Raw genomic sequence first — 22,237 nt, 5'->3', positions numbered from 1 at the left:
CACTATTGAGAAAACGGGGGGTGCAGACTTCATTTTCACTTGAGTTTCAGTGGTCATTTAACCAAATTTCAGAAAGGTGGGATGCACACCCCTGCATGTATGCACGCACACACACACACAACCACCACCCACCCCACCACTATGGGTTACCACTGTCAAGTATTTAATGATCGAAATATCATCACAATAAGTATTTAAAGAACTTTTAACGTTACGGATCGGGTGACATATAACCTGCAATACGATAAGAAAGAGTGGGTGTTTTTTTTATGTAAGGGTTATTTCACATCCTGTATTTGGAAACTTATATGTTTCGTCATCTGTGATCAGTTGCCAGTATTTTTAACAATTAAGTTTCAATTAAAACAGTAGTATAAATAGCATGATATAGCTAGCTGCCTATCATAAAAGGTCGGGGCCTTGTATAACATTCATTTAGTGTATAGGATTTATATTTGTATAGTATATATTATTTGTTGTGAAAATGAAATCCATATTTATCAAAATTGATATTGTACTTATTCAGATCACTGGCATAACATGGGATGATGTACTTGTCCTGACTCTCAAAATGCGCGCTGAGGCATGGGACATTATAGAAGCAGAATTCCGCCACTGTGGGAACTGCATCCTTAACATTTGCCCTCTCAAAAAGAAAAAGAAAAGAAAAAGAAAATTTAGACGTGATTTGTTTGCAATGTGTGTGATAATTTAATTTTATCCCGGTCAAAAAACATGACATTCCAAAGTTTATTCCCGAAAAGAAGTAAGGAAATTGGAAGAGCCACTGATATGGAAGGGGCCAGAACACTGCAAGTGTATTGATAACCACATCAATCATCGTGGGAGCTTTACACCCAGTACGGGACTTGGTGACCTTGACTACGTCCTTCAAAGTGATCGTATTGCTGAGACCTTCGTTCAGCGTCAACGACTAGTCATAGCGCCAGTACTCTCAGTGCCGTAAAGCGAATAAAACGTTTGGTAATAAAAGTCGTGTTGCCAGGATGGTTTGAAGGGACATGGGCCCCATCCATCACCTCTATTTAAAGACAAAAATCCACACAGATGTGTTGTGAAAACATCTAAGAAAAGTATTGTCGTTGCTTTAGTTTCTAGATACTGGCTGGTTCGTTGGCGTCTGTAACGTAGTGTTTGTGCAGACTGATATTGTGTATTTAAATGGGTGAGCTGTTTTGGGTATCTCGATATGTCACCCTGATTTGAAAGAAAGGTCCGGAGCTACTTGGGGGAAACCCACAAACATGGCATTATCGGACTGGAACTCACGATCATAGGATTGTGACAAGCGTAAGGGACAAACTCGAACTGATAGTTTTCGTGGACTCCTTGGCGTGTTGCCTCTAGAGACAGTTATAGATGAGCGGAAGTTGTGTTTCGTGGGTGGTCTCTTGACCATGGACACCAGATTATCCCGGTTGATGTGCTACGTACACAACGTCATCGTCTGGACAAGTGCCTGATGTAGTCGGGGTGCTCACGAAGTACCTATTCTGTTGTCACTTAGAAAAGTTCCTAGTATCAGTGTCCTTCACAGGAAGTTCGAAATGGAAGAAAATAGTGACGAGGTCAGTCGGGGAGTACCATGTGGCACCCTGGAAAAGTCGGTTGGCAGATGACTCTGATCTTCACAAGTTCCAGCGGATACATCGCCAGGTGTAAGTCCATAATGCATGAACGGCTTCATTACTTCATGCATCACTCCGACGACAACTTAACTTTGTTATCAAAGCCGTTCCTACAGTGAAAAACCTATGTGAAACAGGACTGTGTCATTGGTGTGGGTTGACGTACGTTGACCCCCTTGCTCACGCCGTTGTTGTGTCAATGTTGGGCCAACTGAATTCAGCGTGAAACTTGACAACATGAACCCACCTGAACCTACTGAGTGCTTATCGCCGTGTACAACCGACATTCCTCTGATCAAAGATGACTTGACTGAGTTTTTCACTCTGTGCATAAAATACACCACCATGATGTACAAAACTGTGTTTCAGTGACTCAGTGTTACTCTTGTGTGTTATATATGGGCAGACACCCAAATGGGTCACTCCTGCAGGTAAACTATCTTAAACTGAATGAAGATGTGATTGTCATAGTGCATGTCGTCCGTGTGAGCTGATACGAGGCTCCATTGCCCATGGCTGTCTCAAACGAAAGTTCATCATCTCTTCGGCTCGCCTATTATTACCAATGGGACACTCGTAGTAAGTTAAATTGAAATTCGTGATATTTTTCACACAGTTTGGCAATAATCATAGGGACAACGATTCCAGTCTTATGAGTGGACCTTGCGTCCACTACATTACCCCTGTCGAAATAATGGATCCACACTGTCTCGTGCAGGTTGGTCCGGGCTAGAAATTGTTCCAAGCTTTATAGACTTGCGTTGGCGATTAGAGTCAAATTCGTAACACAAACGCTGGGTGTTGTTTCAGATGTCGTGACGATGCTGCGCATCTGACTGAGGAATGTATATACATACTAGTATGCAGACGTAATTAATTTTCTTTCTTATAGTGGACAGTTAATATGTTGTCGACAGTTTATTTTTTCTACTAGTCAAAGTGTGATAATACGAGGTAGTTGGTGTCAAACATTTTAGCGCAATGACAGGCAGTGACATATGCTGGGCAAAATAATGTATGGATCAATTCTTGTCTGTTTATACACGAATTATGAAAGTTTAGGTTTAGAATATAATCACCCAAAGGTCCTTCACTACCTTTGTTCGGTATATCTATACCTGCTGGTTTTGGCTGGGGATTCTAAAACGTAACCTGGGTTCCGCCTCTCAACATCTCAATCAGGTGTTGATTCGTAGAGAGGATCGGGCGCCAGCTGAATGCTCTCCGCGGCGATGGGTCATGATGAATCAATATGTCCTTCACGAACTAATTAATTCTACTGTACTATGTGCATGGTTGTGTACCCAGAACTGACACACATTTTATGGGCGCTTCAACATCCCATTGTTGCAATGCTTGTTTCCCGGTCAGCCGCGTAACTTTGGTGATGGTCAGTAAGGGTGGACTGTGTGTGAAAGCCGAGACACGCACAGGCACACACACGCGCGCGTATGTATGATAAAACTTGCATGAAGTTTGATTCTGAATTGTTTACATTTATTTACCACGCTTGCTTGGTCTGCCTATATGTGACCTTATACAAAACGAGTTGGGGTCGGATAGATATTACGAGTTCCGTTTAATCCGCTTTTGGCAATATTTCAGCAAGATCACCAGGAATGCGCTTTATACTCAGAATCAGTCCAAGGAATGAGCTCAAGTCGTACGCTTCAAATTTACAACTGGCCACCGCAACACCGTCTAAGAAAGACATTTGATGAATTACTATGTGTAAATGGGTGTACTATATGTACAATGTGTAAAGCCCCGCCGTGATATTGCTGAACAGCGTAAAGCCTTACTCACTCACTCAAAAATAGCTACCAGCGAGGTACAGTAATAACTATTTTTGCTGAGAATCTTCAAGAAGCAGCGAGCGGCATCACCAACGTTACAGAATATTTTGCGGAATCTCTTCAAAATGTATCATAAACAACCAATTGCGTATCCTGTATGCGCGATTTGGACCGGGCACACCACCATTATGCAAACTCAGAGTCATACCACGGAGATAAAACGATAGAACTCACCTAGTTGTCCCGGCGTTCACTTATTATCCGGGTTTATATTGAATACTGTCATTAAAAACATATAGTGGTTCCACCGCCGTCAGCATAATTCAACATGATGCTTGTTGTTGTCCTGCCCGGCGTTCGACTTTGCGCATGTACGCGTATATGCTTCGCGATATAAGAGCAATAATCTTGAAAGCAACCTAAACCGCAATGAATGTCCACCCCAACATGAGGTGGTGTACGCGAAAGGATGAGTAATGTTTCAGAATAGTGCCGCATGAAATAATTGAGCTCCAAACAGCGCTTGGACGGCGGAAGTGGGCGGTCAGAAACCTCAGAATGTGTGGAGTTCTCTGGCCTGGCAAGATGGACTTTCAAATAGTAACACAGGTCCTGCGAGACCAGTTAGGGCATTTGCTGATGACAGTTTCTGAGGAAAAGGATCTGGTAATAGACGGTGAACTAACAAAGCCATTTGACAGGTTTGCCGGTATTTCATTCCTCAAGCAGCATGGTGTCGAGAAGATTTTCAAACTTGACCCTACTCAGAAAGTCATTCACGGAAGTGAGAGAAGAATTTATATTGTTCGTGCTAAAATGGTAATGATGAAAGTAATTGCCGATCAGATTAACGCAGAGCTGAATCGGGGAGATAAGCGTCTGTACACCATAGTGTTAGTTCCTAGAAAATTGGAACTTTGTGAAATGATTTTGGAATGTGAAGGTGTTTTGGGATACGTCACTATTGAAGAATTACCGTTGGACCTGATACCTCTGGATACAGACCTGATGTCACTGGAATTACCGGACTTTTTCACTTCATTCTACATTGATGAGGACTACACTTGGATACATACTGTGGCATCTTCTTTGGTTAATCTTGAAAATTTCTTTGGAATTATCCCAGATGTGTTTTGTGTTGGTAAGGGATCCAAGATGGTGTATGAACTTATGGAATCAATGAGAGGACTTTCAGGGACCCCACACCCAGCAGACAGCAAAAGTCAGATTGGACAACTGATTCTGGTTGATAGGAATGTTGATTATGTCACACCTCTCTGCACCCCAATGACTTATGAGGCACTTCTGGACGAAAGATTTAAAATTGAGTGCAGTATTATCAATTTCGGCCAAGAGGTGACTGGTAAAACTCAAGATGTGAAGCAACTGCTAACTTCTCAAGATGAGGTCTACAGGGTTATCCGAGATCGTCATTTTTCTAATGTGTTCACCTACTTGAGTTCGAAAACAAAAGAGTTACAAACTGGTTATGACAAAAAGAAAGATTTGAAAACAGTTGGTGATATGAAGAACTTTGTTTCAAATGACCTCAAAGATTTAAAGCAACAGCACCGAACTTTGACTTACCACATTGGTGCTTGTGAAGCAATAATGAAGAAGAAGAAAAGTGAGGACTTTGAGGAATACATTAAAGCCGAGCATAGTGTCCTGGAGGGAATTGAAACCAAAGAAAATCTAACATACATTGAAGATAGTCTATGTAAGCAGGTTTCCAGTTCATCACCACTGAAACTACTGTGCTTGCTGTCCTTGACCCAAGGGGGATTAGTGTCTAGCACCTACAAGAGCATAACCAATCAGTTCCTGCAAAGTAAGGGCTATGAACACATGGTTGACCTCTACCAGCTCAAGAGAACTGGTCTGTTAGAGGAGCAAACAACCAGCCAGACTCCAGGCAAACCAAAGTCCCTACCAGGCATCGCCAAGCCTTCACAGTTTAGAACACTTGCCAAAAAGCTAAATCTGATTCCAAAGTCACCAGACGACATCAACTTGCGGAGTCCTAATGACATGTCTTATGTCTTTAGTGGAGCATACACACCATTACTGTGTAAAGTTGTTGAACAGATTCTAGAGCGTGGGGGGCTTGCTGGCATGGAGGAGATAATCAAGCTGCTACCAGGTGGCATCATCCGCCATGATAAGACACGACCCAACGGAAGCAAGAGTAAATCAGACACTGTACTTGTGTATTTCCTAGGAGGATGCACCTTCAGTGAAATTGCTGCTCTCCGATATTTAGTACGACAGTTTAGTCGGAAAGTTGTCATAGCTACAACTGCCATCATGACAGGAGATTCCTTCCTCAAATCTGTCCTGCAATGAAATATTAATAGAAGCTATTTGATAGTGCATTGTCTGTGGTAAAGTGTGTTAAAATCTGTATATGTAGTAAACATGGAAAAAGAATATGTGTTCAAAACAGTTTTTATTCTTTTCCAGTACAACAATGTCTGTAGAGAATGAGCAACTACAAGATTCAGCTTTCCATTTGTGATGACAACAATAAATATATATTTGACCATTATTATCTTGTTATCATGAGATACGTGTGTAATGAGTTTATACTTTTAATACATAAGCATGAATGTGAATATTGTGAACTGAGCCTGAAAACAGACTTTACCAGATGTTCCTGTAGTACAGTGTGTACCACAGTGAAGATGTTTTGTGACATTACTACAAACATATCAAGGATTGTCAAAAACTGTTAATCTGATTATGATCATTTCATTCTTTCTTCCTTAATTTCACTCAGTAAGACAATGGACGCATCAGGTGTAAACTAATCACACAGTGTCAGATGTGAACTCATCATCCAGTGTTGGGTGTGAACTGATCATCCAGTGTCGGGTGTGAACTAATGACACAGTGTCAGGTGTGAACTCATCACACCTTGTCAGGTGTGAAATCACGCTGTGTCAGGTGTGAACTGATCACCCAGTGTCAGGTGTGAACTCATCACACAGTGTCAGATGTCAACTCATCACACAGTGTCAGGTGTGAACTCATCATCCAGTGTCAGGTGTGAACTAGTCACACAATGTCAGGTGTGAACTCTTCACACAAAGTCAAGTGTGAACTCATCACACAAAGTCAGCTGTGAATTCATCACACAGTATTGGGTGTGAACTGATCGTCCAGTGTCAGGTGTGAACCATCACACAGTGTTGGGTGTGATGTAATTTCACAGTGTCGGATGTGAACTCATCACACAGTGTCGGGTGTGAACCCATCACACAGTGTCAGGTGTGAACCCATCACACAGTGTTGGGTGTGATGTAATTTCACAGTGTCGGATGTGAACCCATCATACAGTGTCAGGTGTGAACCTATCACACAGTGTTGGATGTGAACTGATCATCCAGTGTCGGGTGTGAACCCATCACACAGTGTCATGTGTGAACTGATCATCCAGTGTCAGATGTGAACCCATCACACAGTGTTGGGTGTGAACTGATCACACAGTGTTGGGTGTGAAATAATCTTGCAGCGTCGGGTGTGAACTCATCACACAGTTTCAGGTGTGAACAAATCACACCGTTTTAGATGTGAACTAAACACTTTGTGTCAGGGGTAACCTCATCACACAGTGTGGGGTGTGAACAAATCACACAGTGTCAGGTGTGAACTGATCACACTGTGCACAGCACCTTGTATACTAATTCTAGAGTAGAAACAGGTGATAATGTTAATGACATCTGGTACGATGACACCTCATTAAGTCTTCTACAAGTGCAAATGGTGGTGTTTGACAGTGCTGCCTTGAACTTGCTGGTCCCAGTACATCTGTAACAAAACCTGGTCACTGACGGCTTCTTAGATTGAGCAGAACTAGATATTCTGCATATTAAATCAGACTGACCACCCTGAAGGTACTGTGATATTCTGTTTTCTCTTGTTGACGTGTATATTATGAGGGTGTGCTGCTGGTTTACATAGACAGTGTACTGACCAGCATGATGTATTCAAGGGAGATAATCACAGTTGTCGTTATGGCTGGCTTTATAAATACGTTGACCCTGCTGAAAAGCACTATCCAGAAACTGGATAATACGAGAATCTGGTACATTCCGCCTTCCTGTTGTAAGCAAATTTAAACTGTTATTCATGATTAAGTGAAATAAAATATCCTCTCTAAATACTCTCAGTGTTGACGGGTTTGATATTTTTTAGAACCTTAGTGGAAGAGGTCTTCTTCAAGGTCACTTCAGCTGAGACACTACAGTCTGGACCATTATGGTAGACTTAGCTGAAGCATGCTTGAAGCTCATCTTTTTACCACAGTGACCACTGATGAAATCTGGACAATGTAACAAAGGTGAGTAAGAGAGTGGAGAAGAGTAAGACGGAAATACTCCTGGGAGAAGGCTTTTTATCCCCCCGGCATGTAATGCAGGGGGATATAGTCGACGCCTTGTCTGTCCGTCCCTCCGTCCATCCGTCCGTCCGTAATCATTTTGTTTCCGGAGTATAACTCAGAAACCGTTCAATATTTTTCTGCAATATTTTTTGTAGTCTCAAAATGGTAGGATGGTCTTCGTTTCTGGAACAGAACTCAAAAACCTTTCAATATTTTTCTACAAAACTTGGTAGATATATCAATCAGAACCTAAAGTGGTGCCTTTTGCTATGTACAGGTTTTTGTGATTTATTATTTTCTTGGTTTCCATGGAAACGTTTCGGGCATAGTCTCAAAATGGTGGGATGGGCTTCGTTTCTGGAGCAGAACTCAAAAACCGTTCAATATTTTTCTGTAAAACTTGGTAGATATATCAGTCAGAAGCTGAAGTAGTGCCTTTTGCTATGTACAAGTTTTTGTGATTTATTATTTTCTCGGTTTCCATGGAAATGTTTCAGACTTACTCTTAAAAGTGAGAGGTGTGTTTTGTTTCCGGAGCAGAACTCAAAATCTTCTTAATATCTATCAGTGTTACTTGGTAGATATGTGTGGGAGACCCCAAAGTGGTGCCTTTTGGTAGTTACATGTTTTTGTGATTTATTATTTTCTCGGTTTCTATGGAAACGTTTCGGACTTAGTCTCAAAATGGAGGGATGGGCTTCGTTTCCGGAGCAGAACTCAAAAACCATTCAATATTTTTCTTCAAAACTTGGTAGATATATCATTCTGAACCTAAAGTGGTGCCTTTTGCTACTTACATTTTTTTGTGATTTATTATTTTATTGGTTTCCATGGAAACATTTCGGACTTACTCTCAAAAGTGAGAGGTGTGTTCTGTTTCTGGAGCAGAACTCAAAAACTTCTTAATATCTGTCAGTGTTACTTGGTAGCAGAGTGGTGCCTTTTGCTATTTACAGGTTTTTGTGATGTATTATTGTCTCGGTTCCATGAACACGTTGCTGACTTTGTTTAGGGAGCACAACTCGAAAACCATTTCATATCTTTCAAAAGATCTTGGCAGATATATGAGACAAATCTTGAAATGGTGACTTTTTATTATTACAGATATATGGCATATATATTTTTCATGAACATCATTTGAACAATTCAGACTTGGTCTAAAAACACAATAAGTAACTGTCAGATGATTTGTCCTTTCAAATATGTGGGGGCCGGGGGGACATGTCATCTTCTGATGACTCTTGTTATTATCATAGGGTAATCGACCATGGGCGTAGCTACAATCATGAGAAAGGCTGTGCTTACACATGATATTTGCTATGAAAGTTTGGGCAACCCTTAATATTATCTATGTATAAAGCTTTGCAACCTATCAGACATACAAACAAATGGCTCGCTAAGTGCATGTAGACATCATACTTTTACATAACATGAGGAAATGTCGAGGTAAAAATGACAGAAATAGGTTAAACCCAGGTATTAGAAAATCTGAAAAAGCCTACATTGTTGGAATACTATAAATTTATTACAATGAGACAAGCAATGATGGGGATATCTTGGAATAAGGGCATCTGATGAGCATACACCCTTTCTAATCTCCCACTGTTTAGGTTGAAGAAATCTTGACATGGTGGATAGTGGCTCAGTCCACGTGTCAGTCACCGTCGAGGGAGCAGGTGCTGACGGGCTTGCAGCTTGGTTCCGTAATTAGGCGAGAAACAAAGCAGTCTGGATCAGTGGCTCTTTCAAAAGTTCCTTAAGAGCGGTGGGTGCTTGCTGACTGTGACGTAGACCCTTGACGCGCCGTTCAAGGGCATCTCTGATTTGTCCCATGTGTGGTGACATGTCTGTACTGAGAGTCGGCCATGCTAAGGTGGTTATGTTCTCCTGTAGGGGTTACTCAGTAGCGTATGAATCTTGTCTGATCTTGCGGTGCCATTATGAAACACAAAACACGTCAATGTCGCCCATGTTGGGGCGCAGATGTCACAACCTGTTACTCTAGGATGTTTTCACGGCAGTACTTACCTGTGACACGTCTAAGGTGATCAGTCAAAGTCCTACCAAACGCTATGACTGAACCACTACCAAACTGAACGTTCTGTACGTCAAACGTTAACGACGCCCTTGACACCAGTCACGTCTTACAGTCATGTGACGGTCCGTAAATCGTAGGATAACAAGTACATGTCGTCACTGACGTCGCTCACGAAGGTTCCAGCTGTGAAACCAAAGGTCAGCCTACTCATTCTCATACTTGTAGCTCACCTCCACGTTTCGGGGCACATTGGCCATGGTTTCGTAACACAGTAGTTCTGATGAAACATGCGCCATTTGTCTTCATAAAACTAGAATATTGCTGAGTGCGACCTCAAACAATAAACACCGAGTGAGACGTAAACAGCAAATAAACGAACAAACAAATCCTGACGTGACTGACACCCAAGTAAAAAAAAAGGCTTGAGTTTAAAACAATACCGGGGCAGCTTTCCGCTGGGTTATTGTCTCCAAAATGTTCAGCAGCACATGCACACGTTTCACTGTCAATTACAAATGTTCATGTTCCTGAACAATGTTTACCCGAAACTGGCATGTCTGCACAAAATTCGCAACATGTGAATGGTATGATCGTTTTCTAAATCTGTACCCAATCATACAAACTGACTGGCAGTTAGTATTATTAAGAGCAGGGATAATCTTTATAGTCTCCCTGTTAAGATCAATGGCATGAAATCAAGCGATTCAACCAGTCACCTCCTATAACAAACATTGTAATCCTCAGAGAACGGGGCAGACACACATCGGGAACATACATATAAGTAAAGTCTGAATCTACAATGGCTAAACATAATCGGCCGACTCCAATACATTGTACCTATGGAACTACTAACCAGATCCACAAAGCCATCTTGGAACTAAGGTGACGGTCTATACAATTTTAGCAACGATAACTTATGGAACGTCCTATCTCGTCTGTCTGTTGTTTTGTCAATTAAATTGCTAAGCAGTATTCCAAGTATATGGCGGAAGTTTGTAAATTATTCAGTACGGACAATCCAGTGATCAACAGTATGAGCATCGATCGACGCAGTTGGATATGATGACATACATGTGTCAGTGAAATCACCGAACCTGACCGTGTGTCGCCTCCTACGACAAGCATGAGTTGCTGAGGACCTATTCTACGTCACGTACATGAGGAAAGAGCCATTTCACTGCGTACCAGTTTTGAAGGTACTTAAATATGCACGTCTGTATTCAGTAGTATTAGAGAATGTTGGATTTGTTTGGATATTCAAAAAGCGGAATCAAGGAATTTCAGTTTCATGTTAGACGCATTTTATACAGTACATCTATACCTTTTGACGAAGCATATCTCGAGCAAGGTTGTGTACTGGTCTCACCAGAGACTCCCTAATAACGCCGACATATGGTGTGTGGTATCATACGGCATTTTGTAATACTGATCTCTAAATATGCAGTGAGCTAGAAGCTTAGTGTCTTCTGCGATTCAGGCTAGCTATTCTCGAAAGTTCGTAGCCCTACGAACTTCTTAGGCCTATTCGTAACACATTGGGTACGATCAAAGTTACAAATTCTTAGGGCTACGAACGTTTCGAGAATAAGAGCCCAGGTACCCGTTTTACGATGTATCGGGAAGTAAGGGTCTGGACAGTGAGTGATACTAGTTGTGCACGTCAATCCTATTCTCTACATTTTAAGTCCCCTGACATATACGCAGGGATACTCTACAACAGGGATGGGTCACTCGCTTGCTTTCTTTACCATTTGTACTAATTTACGTAATTAGAGCAAGAATTATAACTGATTGTAAACCAAAAGTTACTGTGTTCTGTAATCTGGTTGAAAAACATGATCAAATGGTATTAGATTTCCGGAAACTGCAAGACTATTCACTGCGTACTGACACGTAAACAATTGTTTTGTTAACTTTGTGTCATCAACAGTGCTGACGTAATTCAAATCATATTGTGACGTAAAGTTAGGATGACGTCACAAATGAGCAACTCCAGATGCTACCATGGGAACCAGCTGATACGGCCAGCTGATGACACTTCACTGTTGTACCCCTACTCGATGTAAACGAGTGCAGACAGTAAACCCCCTTTGGTTTACTTTTTTGTTTACAATGTCGATAAACATAATGTGTTGGCCAATTTCCGGGTGTGACTGAGTATTTGAAGCACGCCGTCGGTTCCAAATGCATTCCCGTGCTTCAAATACTCAATAACACCCGGAAATTGGCCAACACATGATGTGTATCTCCTAAATGAATGAAGGAAATAAAGAAAAAGAATAAAAAAGAAGTACATGTGTGAATAAATGAAAGAATAAATAATACACCGCGGACTTCCCTCCCAAAACATGTTAAAGAACGCAAAAGTATCGCGAGGACACATGTTAACATCAGAGTTTTAAAAAATCTACTTTGAGACATTTTTGTATACATCAAAAATATATTCAGATATCTTATTGCATGTGGGGAATAGAATGGACATAAACAAAAAAATAACTGACACTGTCACACTGCCCTCAAAAACAGAAAGTGTAAAACTGTCACAAAGTGTTGTAAACACCTTTCCAGTTTTGTCCAATAATAAGATCAACAAGAAAGAAAGAAGTTATAGAACTATAACCCTCAAGCATCACACGCATCAATGGCGGATCAGATCAGATCGGCGATATGTCATATATTTCACACACCTCAAATACACCCTAACATTCACTTTTAGACTCTGAAACTATCATTACGCTCAGAAGTCGCGGTGGCTGAGCGGGCTAGGCGGCTGACTTTGTGTGCTGGCGATTGGGTGCCTGACTCTGAGGGTGCGGGTTCGAATCCCGGATGGGACTCAACCGAAAAAAAGTACTAGAATTTGTACTTTACTAAGAAAGTGAAATCCCAAATATGACATATGTTGCATCTGAAACTATCACTATTAGTTGCAAACACATTTCACCTGATAGTGTATTCCCCTCATAAGAATTAAAGGTGTATGTGACAGATGTTATTGAAGAAATAAGTAGAAACACTCAAAGAACGGCGTGTAGCATTTCAATGGCGGATCAGAACAGATCGGCAAGATGTCATGTTTTTCACACCCATCAAACACCCCCTAATAATTTTTAAGTCATAAAACTATCACTATTACTTGCAAATACATTTCATCTAAAGGCATGTTTCCCTTCTAAAAGTTTAACAAATGTGTGAAAGAAGGTTTTATCGGCACAATTTAGTCTATCTTCGCGGTGAATCGAGAATGGAAGCCAGTAAGCTATAACATACCGACTTGAAACTTTACTGCAAATCTACTGTCCTAATACTGACACTAATACCAATTATTTGACTTAAACTGAAGTGACAAAATAGATAACTTATCTTCTACATGTAGGATTCCAGTGGTCACAACACTCAACGAATTTAATCAGCTGATGAAAATAAACCGGGCTCGATTTTAAATACTACGCTGCCGCCATATTGGCTACACTGGTTACGTAACGACCCGAGACATACGTTCAGGAGCTTTACGGGGAGTTTCTTCTCCCCCTCTATATAGATCTAGTCTCCCTGATATATGTTATGGTTCTGGTAACAGCAATCTCAGAATTAAGTTACATAGTTAGGGATTCTCTTCTATTTCGTTATACAATTTATTGCATTACAGTATGCTCTTTTAAATCATTAATAAAATCACAAAAACTCCATGTGTGTTCTTTACACAATATATACCTGTTGTCACTATAAATAATCCAATACCCATTGTTTGAAAAGGGTATTCCGATATACTGGCATACCTGTAATACGTGCAGCCCTACAGAGACCATGGACTTCTCATCATGATATGTATGTCTTAGATAAAACTTGATTAAGATGTCAAGTCTGCATGAGCAGTTTTGAGCAAGTGATCCAAGTGCTGATTAATGCGTTGATTCCCATTTTGGTCATGTGCTGTTTTTGACGTGAGCGCAGTGCATTTTGAAGCGTTCCAACGCCACGAAAAGAAGATGGCTGCCTCCAGTAGATGTTCTGTGACATCAACTTGTGCAATGATTGTCAGCGTTTCATGTGTCTCTTCCTCCTCAAACCAGATGACTTCCTTCGTGGACTAACTTACGTAAGTACACGTTGTCTGACTGATAAATATGAATGTACCAAATACAGAAGTGCGGGAGTCAGAAAATTGTGAAATGTCATTTGTGCTACTTTTGACACTTTGGTTATTTGAGATGTATGTATTAAGTACATTACCATAGCTTCAATTTATTCTGAGTGATATTGTAACCAGGGTAAACTCTGCCGTTCAGTGACTGTCAGGGGCAAGTCTGCTGTTGATAAGAGTGACAGCTTCACTGATGGCTCACTTCATGCATAGCTCTTAGTGTCAAAGGCTTATCACTTATGACATACTTGTAGCCATGGATAAGCTCCATGAACCATTTTAGCAGGTTTACATCTGTGAGTGGGTGCTGTTACCGTCATCAGCTTGCATGTCCCACCATTTAAATACAAGTCCAGATGATTAATGAAAACTATTTGTAGTTTGTCTTGCTTCAATGAGACAAACATGTTTAGTCCTACTTTGTTCAGATTTCTGTCTGTCATATTTGGAATAGAATTGAAGGATTGGGATATAGTCCAAAACATAACCTCCTAGACTAACATCTGGTCTCTGATCTGAACTTACTTTACAGAAAACAATCATAAATATAATAAATAGGAGCTCAGTGACTTTCTCCATTTTCAGAACTGAGAAAATTGAGGCATGGTCAGCATGATCAGGGATATCTGTATGTACTTGTATATGGCCATCTCCTATCCTCGTGGTACACACATTTTCTGCCGAGATCGTCGATGCGTGATACTTAATGGTTATTTAGTCTCTGACCGGTAATTAGGAAGTGGCCCAAGTCTGTGAATGATCAAAATTTTGCAATGTAACAAATATTGGTGAGTTTTCACCAACTTGGAAAAATCGTAACTTTTTCTCACCCTTTTCTGACAGGATTCCCTTCCTTAAACTTATTTATGTTATTTCCTTGTTATGCCGCGAGAATGGGAGACGACTCAACAAGTCAGTGGCAGATGACCTTGTTTTTAATCAAGCTCAAGAGTGGTAGTACACTTGGCCCCGATTTCTCGAAACAAACTTAAGTCTGAGTTTTTACTTAAGTTCATGTTTTAGCTCAAATTTGAGAAAACACAGGAACAATCATTTTCCAGAATGAACGGAAATGAGTATAAAACTCAAACTTAATAGACAATCTGAGTTTTGTGGACAGAATTCTTTCTTTGTTTGGACTTTTTATTTTAAAAAATGCAGCAGAGTTAAAAATTCAGCTGTTTCAAATTGTCAAACTCAAACTGAGTTTGAGATTTGAGTGAAAATTTAAGTTCGTTTCGAGAAATTGTGGCCTGAGGGATCAAGCAGTTGATCAGTCCGAGACGTAACGTGTACGCGAGACGGCCTATCGTCTCTTGTCCGCGAGACGGTGCGCTCCGCGGTACTAACTGAAGCGCTTCCCCCTAATTAATTCAATCACCGTGGAACCACCTCGATTGGGTGCGAACACGATGCAGGGTAATTAAAGCGTCCCGTAAAATCCCCAAGGGTAGTGGGGTACTTGACAGTCGTGAATGAACAGGTTTTTCGATCTCGGATGCCACGCTTTCGTCATTTGCACTGAACAGATTACAACCTGCAGAATACAAGTTGTTTGGCCGACAAAATATTTACAATCATCCTAGGTTGATCCATACTTGGCCTCTCTATTTTCGATATTTTCGGCACGTGAAAACATCGGGAAAGCAGAATACCACGCCCAAGGTCGGCTGTTTACATATGCCAATTACACAAAAATCAATTAATCGCTCATGAAAAGGTGATTTATTTCATTTGAATGTATTACTGGTGGAAATGTCAACGTATTCATCTTGCAGAAAGTTACAGAATATTTTGAAACTAATACGACCCCCACCGCATCTTGCATGAATCAAAACTTTGCCAATTTCGTCAAAAGTAATCCTGCGAAAACTATTAAATCATTTGCATATTTTTCGGAAGTGACGTACGTCCATTGTGTAACTCCACACAGCACACTGAAAAAAGGGACTCGCGGTGCCAGCCAAAGCTGACATCTCGTACTGATCAAAATTAGTGTTATACTAAAATACCTGCTTCCATATTTCATTACAGCTCATGGTGTTGACATGTGGATATCGTATCTTCCAGAGTACATATCAGTTTATGCCCACATTAGCCGTGCATGCTGTTTTACAGAACATACAGTCTCTGTAAACGTGCGCGACTGTTTCAGCCAATCAAATGAAGCGTGAACCCCTCGTATGTGAGGTGTTATCCGAAGGAAGTGAGTATGCAGTTTCATCGGTATACACACTATTTTGTAAACAGATCTGAAAAAATGTTATTGATGTATGAAAATTAGGCTATGATGCATATCTCTCTGAATATCTCCACGGGTATGAATCTGCAATACTTCATTGCCAAGACGATTACAGCAAACAGATTTGTAGTCTTAGCTAGTGTTCACCATTGGAACCGAACCAAATGCAAACGTTTCTGAACCTCTTGAAAGAGAAATGATGTTTCTTTTAAGACCACCGTAAATAGATGTGCATTGTGTAAAATGACAGAAGTTGGGAAGAAAACAAACTAATTAGACGGTAACTGTTATAATGTTTTTGGTTGAGCGGCTCACTGATCTCGTGTTTGCTTATTGCAAGTTGAGGATGGTGTTCCTCTGTACGGTCCAGCTTGCGAATGATGACTTGTTGATCATGAAAATGCATATAAGTAACTTGAACCTAATTTATGCCTTCGGAAATTGACATGATTTGATAAAGGCATTTAAAAAAAGAAATCACACTTTGTGACATAATTTCGAAATGAAAAAAGTACGAAAATACAAATTTAAATAAGGAAACTTAACGCCCCCTGCAGGTTGTAATATCTTTCGCCCCCTCTTTCGATCAAACTCCATATGACCTGGCGGATACATTACGCAGTAGGTAAGCTCATGTTAATTCTACAAATGATCATTTTCTGAAGAATTGTGCATCATGTCGACGATTTGCTTAACATCCCTCATCCTGGAAGACATCATTCCTCCATCCCCTTCAGTGTGCACAGTATATTAAGGTAAGAATGTGTTGTTTCACTTACCCTGTACACATACAGGCAACTTCAATTAGATCGAATACATACGTATTTGCATATATACCTTTTCTACAACAAAACTAACAACACACATTACCAGATCTACTTCAGGTAAAAACTGGGACTTTCTTGTTTACACATATTATATGTATATGCTTGAAACAGAAAAGGTTTTCGTTCCTGGAAGACAGCATGGCCAGTGGAAGACAACCAGCCCCGTATATAATCCTGCATGCTGCGTTGGACTGGGAACGGCCAAATGCCCGTTTCCGCCAGGAGTAGGCAGAATGAGGGAACACGCACATTCCATTGAACATTGCATTATTTGTTATAAAAACGAAAATGTATGAAGCTTTCACTGAATGTTTTAGATGTATGTAGTACAGCTATGGTTATGAAACACAGGTACATATTTCAAATACATCAGTGCGGCGAATTGTGCTTGTCTTGGTTCATCTTTTTGGCCGAATGCAACACAATTAACTTTCATTTGGATTACGCAATTTTTTGTATCACACACGTGACACTGGAGTGAAGACTGGGCCGAACGCGGCCAGGCATAATTAATGACTGTAGTTGGGTATCACTGAATATACAGGTGGAGACAGGCAACAGGTGTGATGCAGTACAGCACGTTACTTCAGGGTGTATACATCTAATGAGTTTGCAGACAGTTTACACGGCTGTCTGGTGGACACGGGGGGCGATTGTGTAATTTCCTGTTTACGGTGCCTTTGTCGTTCGAGGTATATTTTATGATAGCTTGAAAACATATAATTAAATGCTAATTACATGTATTCATAGAAATGTTTATTTTGTGGTGACAAATATTCAAGTCGCATGGAGGTGGGCAAAATAGCGTTTTCTTACTTCATTCCGATTGAACTGACCACGTGATAACGATCTCTCACGTGATAATGAGATGACATATTCATGAGGAAGAAAGGAGTAAAGTTGTTCCAGATGATTACAAACTCAAAATATTGTCCATAGCATTCCTGATCGACGACTTATAAACAGATTTTTATTTCCTAATGTTATAATGTTTTTCAAAGTGTTCTGTTTTGGTATGAAGGAGTTATTCTTGTACTGATTATCTTCGAAGAGTACTTGAAAGTGCTGTGCGTCGTTGTCAACACTATCATCGGCTTTCCTATCTTTTACTTTGGTAGATGGTTTAAATAGTATTCATAGATAAAAACAATACATTCAAAGCCAACACAGAAATATATATTCTATGTATATGCGTGAAATAGGAAGGGTTTTCCTTCCTGGACGACAGCATGGACAGGGGAAGACAACCAGACCTAGCTACAGTCCAGCATGTTGGTTTGGACAGCCTTTTTAGCCATCATCTGCAGAATGAAGAAATATGTGTATACCAGGGAGGTTTGCATTATTTGTCATAATTACGTAACCTTTCACTGAATGTTTTATATGTATTTAGTATAACTATGGAAATAGTTGTATATTCTCGGACACAGGTGCATGTTCAAAATTATTCAGTACGGCGAATTGTATTTGTCCCCTGACGGAATGAAACACAAATAAATTTCACACAGATTATGCAATATCACACACGACACTGTTTTCCAGCAATGATTAAGCGGGAATGAAGAGGATGCAGTCAGGCATAGTTTATGACTGCAGTTCATTAGCCCTGAATATACAGGTAGGAGACTGGATACCCATTTATTGGGTTTGGAGACAGCATATTTGCAGACAGTTGACACGGCTGTCTTGTGGACACTGCCAGCCACAGTGCAGTTTCCTGCTTACGATGCTTTTATCGTCCGTGGTAAACTTAAAAACGCACAAGTAAATGCTAACTATTTTGTTTGGTGTTGTTAAGCTGGTAAAAGACAGAATCATGTTTATTCAGTTGTGACAAAAATTCAGTTGATTTGTAGGTGAGCAAAATCTGCACAGGGAAGTGGCATCTTCCGTGTGTAACAGGGGTGGCTCGACTGATTTTATTGCTGTAGTTGACTAATAATACAGCTTTGAAACAATGTCAGTCTAAGTAAACTCAGTCTCAATGTTATTCCTTAAACTCCACCACTGAGTTTAACAAACCCTAGCAGAAGGTCGCATCAGGCAACCTTTGAGCGACCTATGACCGTCCAATCAATAGCGAGACGGTTATATAGATTTAACCAATCAGACAACGGCTACTACTTAGGGGCACAGATCTCTCCACAAACAACAATCCGCAGAAAATACAGATATTTGACCTGCGATATATACGCTTTGGGGTTTCTGTTGACATGGTTACCATTGGCTAATATTTCTGCAAGATGAGATCCCTTGAATATTGCCAAAACACTGTTTTCGGAGACAGTTTACTCTGTTGTCATGGTTGTAATGTGCGCCGTGTGAATCACCCAGAAGCGATCATACGCTAAATAACATTCGGAATCGTTCGGTTACGAACCTTTTCGAGATAAAAAGTTCAAAAGGTGTGTGCGAATGTCCACTTTCGCGATTTGGAAAGCTGTGTTCTGATTGGTCAGTCCCAAAGGTTACCTGACGCGACCTCCCATAAGGTTTTGTTAGATTCAGTAGTGGAGCGTAAGGAAAAGTACTGAGGCTAAGTTTACTTAGACTGGAAACAATATATATGAATACATAAATCTCCGTCTAAATAACTCTTTTTTTTTATCTAATTCACGTCATCTGTTTAAAAGTGGAGAAATCGCATTTCTATAATATTACGTGTTGATGACAATGACATAAAACTTAAGGAAATGAGTGGTAATTCCTGCATACAGTGTGTTCAAGAATACATTTTGCTTAAACTATTAAAGATCATGCAGTCCTCCGAAGTTACTTACCACTTGATGCGAGTGAACATATTGTGCACCAGGTCTGCTCCCGTGGCAGAAGGCGTCTCTCGTAGTCGTAACGATCTTGTGAGTAAGGTTTGAGTGTCTGACGAGCAGTGGGAGGAAAGTAGATGTGTTTCAACGCGATGCCACACCTATGTGCGTTCGTGTACTTGAACAAGTACTTGTATGGTGTAAATCTGCATTGAATATGCTTTCAGAACATGTTAAGTTAATGTTTCTATGACACTGGCACATATGTAAAAATCGTCGTCAAAACCGACCACTTTTGCCTCTCGAACGTCTGTTGATGTTGTGAGGGCGGTGTGTGTGTCTGTGGCCAGTAGCAGGAAAGTAGATGTGTTTCATCGCGATTGTACACCTATGTGCACTCGTGTACACGAACAAGTACTTATACGAAGTAAATCTGCATGGAACAAGCTTTCAGAAAATATAAAGATCATGTTTGTGTGAAATGTGCACATAGGTGAAAATTGCCGTCAAAAACTGACTACTTTTGTTCGTGCTTCTGGGTAGCGTCTCTCGTACGCGTAACGAAATTGTGAGGCCGTTTGTGTGTCTGTGACGAGCGGTGGCTAGAAAGTAGATGTGTTTGATCGCGATTGTACACCTATGTGCATTCGTGTACACGAACAAGTACTTATACGAGGTAAATCTGCATGGAACAAGCTTTCAGAAAATATAAAGATCATGTTTGTGTGAAATGTGCACATAGGTGAAAACTGCCGTCAAAAACTGACTACTTTTGTTCGTGCTTCTGGGTAGCGTCTCTCGTACGCGTAACGAAATTGTGAGGCCGTTTGTGTGTCTGTGACGGGCGGTGGGTGGAAAGTAGATGTGTTTGATCGCGATTGTACACCTATGTGCACTCGTGTACACGAACAAGTACTTATACGAAGTAAATCTGCATGGAACAAGCTTTCAGAAAATATAAAGATCATGTTTGTGTGAAATGTGCACATAGGTGAAAATTGCCGTCAAAAAACTGACTACTTTTGTTCGTGCTTCTGGGTAGCGTCTCTCGTACGCGTAACGAAATTGTGAGGCCGTTTGTGTGTCTGTGACGAGCGGTGGCTAGAAAGTAGATGTGTTTCATCGCGATTGTACACCTATGTGCATTCGTGTACACGAACAAGTACTTATACGAAGTAAATCTGCATGGAACAAGCTTTCAGAAAATATAAAGATCGTGTTTGTGTGAAATGTGCACATAGGTGAAAACTGCCGTCAAAAACTGACTACTTTTGTTCGTGCTTCTGGGTAGCGTCTCTCGTACGCGTAACGAAATTGTGAGGCCGTTTGTGTGTCTGTGACGGGCGGTGGGTGGAAAGTAGATGTGTTTGATCGCGATTGTACACCTATGTGCATTCGTGTACACAAACAGGTACTTATACGAGGTAAATCTGCATGGAACAAGCCTTCAGAAAATATAAAGACCATGTTTGTGTGAAATGTGCACATAGGTGAAAATTGTCGTCAAAAACTGACTACTTTTGTTCGTGCTTCTGGGTAGCGTCTCTCGTACGCGTAACGAAATTGTGAGGCCGTTTGTGTGTCTGTGACGAGCGGTGGCTAGAAAGTAGATGTGTTTCATCGCGATTGTACACCTATGTGCATTCGTGTACACGAACAAGTACTTGTACGAGGCAAATCTGCATGGAACATGCTTTCAGAAAATATAAAGATCATGTGTGTGTGAAATGTGCACATAGGTGAAAATTGTCGTCAAAGGCTGACTACTTTTGTTCGTGCTTCTGGGAAGCGTCTCTCGTACGCGTAACGAAATTGTGAGGACGCTGTGTGTGTTTGTGACCAGCGGTGGGTGGAAAGTAGATGTGTTTGATCGCGATTGTACACCTATGTGCATTCGTGTACACGAACAGGTACTTATACGAGGTAATTCTGCATGGAACAAACTTTCAGAAAATATAAAGATCATGTTTGTGTGAAATGTGCACATAGGTGAAAATTGTCGTCAAAGGCTAACTACTTTTGTTCGTGCTTCTGGGAAGCGTCCCTCGTACGCGTAACGAAATTGTGAGGACGCTGTGTGTGTCTGTGACGAGCGGTGGGTTGAAAGTAGATGTGTTTGATCGCGATTGTACACCTATGTGCATTCGTGTACGCGAACAAGTACTTATACGAGGTAATTCTGCATGGAACAAACTTTCAGAAAATATAAAGATCATGTTTGTGTGAAATGTGCACATAGGTGAAAATTGCCGTCAAAAACTGACTACTTTTGTTCGTGCTTCTGGGTAGCGTCTCTCGTACGCGTAACGAAATTGTGAGGACGCTGTGTGTGTCTGTGACGAGCGGTGGGAGGAAGATAGGTTTATTTCAACACGATGATACACCTATGTGC

General features: G+C 40.8%; 2 protein-coding genes across 2 annotated transcripts in view; both read left to right on the top strand.

Moving 5' to 3' along the window:
* The first annotated feature begins 3,978 nt into the window (after nt 1-3,978).
* On the top strand, nt 3,979-7,604 carry LOC137286931 (vacuolar protein sorting-associated protein 33B-like). Its single transcript, XM_067818971.1, has one exon. The coding sequence runs from the start codon at nt 4,004-4,006 to the stop codon at nt 5,789-5,791; it is 1,788 nt and encodes a 595-aa protein (XP_067675072.1). The 5' UTR covers nt 3,979-4,003; the 3' UTR covers nt 5,792-7,604.
* A 6,220-nt stretch (nt 7,605-13,824) lies between these two features.
* Nucleotides 13,825-22,237, top strand: part of LOC137286342 (inhibitor of Bruton tyrosine kinase-like) — a 47,271-nt gene continuing 38,858 nt past the window's right edge. The window contains exon 1 of the mRNA XM_067818142.1: nt 13,825-13,966. The gene's annotated coding sequence lies outside the window, so the exon portion shown is untranslated. The remainder of the gene's footprint in view (nt 13,967-22,237) is intronic.

The sequence above is a fragment of the Haliotis asinina genome, chromosome 6 (genome assembly GCF_037392515.1).
Source record: "Haliotis asinina isolate JCU_RB_2024 chromosome 6, JCU_Hal_asi_v2, whole genome shotgun sequence".
In the NCBI taxonomy this organism is placed as follows: Eukaryota; Metazoa; Mollusca; class Gastropoda; order Lepetellida; family Haliotidae; genus Haliotis; species Haliotis asinina.
This window is presented reverse-complemented; position numbering and strand designations above follow the sequence as displayed.